The sequence below is a fragment of the Montipora foliosa genome, chromosome 6, assembly GCF_036669935.1.
Source record: "Montipora foliosa isolate CH-2021 chromosome 6, ASM3666993v2, whole genome shotgun sequence".
Taxonomy (NCBI): domain Eukaryota; kingdom Metazoa; phylum Cnidaria; class Anthozoa; order Scleractinia; family Acroporidae; genus Montipora; species Montipora foliosa.
The window spans coordinates 21,612,409-21,614,924 of record NC_090874.1 but is presented as its reverse complement, the minus strand read 5'-3'; the positions used below and the strand labels follow the sequence as shown (position 1 = coordinate 21,614,924).

General features: G+C 43.4%; 1 protein-coding gene across 11 annotated transcripts in view; it reads left to right on the top strand.

Moving 5' to 3' along the window:
• LOC138006965 (NLR family CARD domain-containing protein 3-like) overlaps positions 1-2,083 on the top strand; it is a 336,786-nt gene extending 334,703 nt beyond the window's left edge. For all 11 annotated transcript variants that reach the window (XM_068853606.1, XM_068853605.1, XM_068853609.1 and 8 more), the window contains one exon: positions 1-2,083. This exon is cut by the window's left edge and continues 256 nt beyond it. In XM_068853606.1, the coding sequence (XP_068709707.1) occupies positions 1-2,041 (2,041 nt within the window). In that variant the 3' untranslated portion in view covers positions 2,042-2,083.
• The last annotated feature ends 433 nt before the right edge of the window (positions 2,084-2,516 follow it).

Here is a 2,516-nt window from a genome sequence, read left to right as displayed (position 1 = left end):
GGGAAAGACAACCTATTGTAACAAGGTTGCTTACGACTGGGCCAGGAACTGTAAATCAGGAGATTCGTTTCCTGATATCCAAGTGTTGCTGTTGTTGAAATGTAGAGACATTAACTCTGACTTATGGGAGGCTATTGATGACCAGCTTTTACCGAAAGACATAAAGAAAGAAGAAAGAGAAAAGTTCTTCAGCTTCGTTCGGGACCATCAGTCAAAGGTCTTGCTGGTACTTGACGGATTGGATGAGTTGCCAACCCATAAATTACCCGTCTATAAAGAGATTATCCAAGGGAGAATGCTTCCAAAATGTCATTTAGTGGTTACAGCACGCCACGAAGCTGGGATAGAAGTACGGGAGTGCTCTGACACCCTGCTAGAGGTCGAAGGATTTACTGAAATCGATGCTGAAGTTTTTATCTGGAGATATTTCAAAACCGAGGAGCATCTGGCGAAAAAGCTCTTGGACAAGCTGCAATCGGATGCAAGCCTTAAGCAACTAACTGCAAATCCATTAAATACAGCACTTCTTTGCCTCCTTTGCGAAGACTTCCAAGGAGATTTGCCAAAAGGTAGAACTCTCCTTTTCCTCGAAATAGTTGCGTGCGTGCTGAGGAGGTACATGCAGAAGAAGAAGTTAGCAAAAACGGACCAAGACCCAATCGAGTTTTACGACGCTGAATTAAAGGATCTGGGTTGTATAGCGTTGAATGGCTTGCTCAACGATGAGATGTATTTCGAGCACAGCGCATTCCGAAATTGTACCAGCGACTTAATACCTGAACTGGGATTTCTGTCAGTTCAGCCGGGACGCAGCAAACGAAGACCAAGTAGGTGCTACGGGTTTCTACACAAGAGCTTTCAGGAGTTCTTTGCTGCGTTTTATCTCAGTTGCCAACTTCTAGATGAGGAAAGTAGCCCCGATAGCTTAGTTTCTGACACCAGGTATTTTAAAGAGTTTCAACAAGTGCTTATGTTTACTTGTGGTGTATTGGCTCAACGGTGCGAGACGAGGGCCACGGCACTTATATCAAGTATAGCAAGTGCAATTAACCGATTAGCAGACGAGAATGCACGCGATGACTATGTATTTGTTTCATTGAATTGTATCAAGGAATGTGAGAAAGATCAGGGTACCTTTAGCAAAGAATTAGCGCATACTTTTGGTTCGCTTCTTGAAATTCAGACATGTGATTTATCTCGAGGGCCTAATATAGTCGGTCCCTCAAGATCTAGAGCTTCCGCACTGGCTAGAGCAATGGAAGTCAATTCAACGCTGACATACTTGAATTTGTCTGGCCAGAAAATCGGTGACTCGGGTGCTGGTGCATTGGCTAAAGCAATGGAAAGAAATTCAACGCTGACAGAGTTAGATTTGTTTGAAAATAACATCAGTAGCTTCGGTGCTGTGGCACTAGCAAAAACAATGGAAGTAAATTCAACGCTGACATCCTTGTTTTTGTCTTTTAATGGTACAATTGGTGACTCGGGTGCTGTTGCACTCGCCAAAGGAATGGAATTCAATTCAACGCTGACATCCTTTGCATTGTCCTATTGTAAAATTGGTGACTCGGGTGCTGTTGCACTCGCTAAAGCAATGGAAAGAAATTCAACGCTGACAGAGTTACAATTGTCTGGCAATGAAGTCGGTGACTCGGGTGCTGCTGCACTGGCTAAAGCAATGGAAAGAAATTCAACGCTGACAGAGTTACACTTGTTTAGCAATGAAATCGGTAACTCGGGTGCTGCTGCTCTGGCTAAAGCAGTGGAAAGAAATTCAACGCTGACAGAGTTACAACTGTCTTGCAATGAAATCGGTGACTCGGGTGCTGCTGCACTGGCTAAAGCAGTGGAAAGAAATTCAACGCTGACAAAGTTAAGTTTGTCTGGCAATGAAATCGGTGACTCGGGTGCTGCTGCACTAGCTAAAGCAGTGGAAAGAAATTCAACGCTGAGAGAGTTACATTTGTCGAACAATGAAATCGGTGACTCGGTTGCTGCTGCACTGGCTAAAGCAATGGAAAGAAATTCAACGCTGACTTAGTTGTGGTTGATTCGCAATAAAATCGATTACTAGTTTGCTGTTGCACTGACTGAAAGAGAACTGACACCCTGCGATCGTGAAATTGTATGCATTGCATACCTTTAAGCCATTTTCAAAACGTTTAAAAACTTATTTGGTAAGAAGAAAGGATGAGAAATAGGAATCAGTTCTTGAGGAGAAGGCCAGAGCCCTTAAGACAAAGCCGGAAGGGAGCCCATCAGGCGTTTTGTTTCAGTGTATTACAATTCCTTAGCCTCTCACGCAGACATTCTCAGGGCTTCGTCACGCGTTTCTCTCCACGAACGTATGTGGAGGAGGAACGCGTGACGAAGCCCCAAGAATGTTTGGGTGGCAGGCTAAGAATTCTTAGGAAATCCAAAAAACGAAAAAACAATGTTTTTCCCATAACCAAAGCTTTATACTAATCTTTTTGTATACCCCTTTCAGTTAATTCCCAATCTGGAGGAAAAAACAA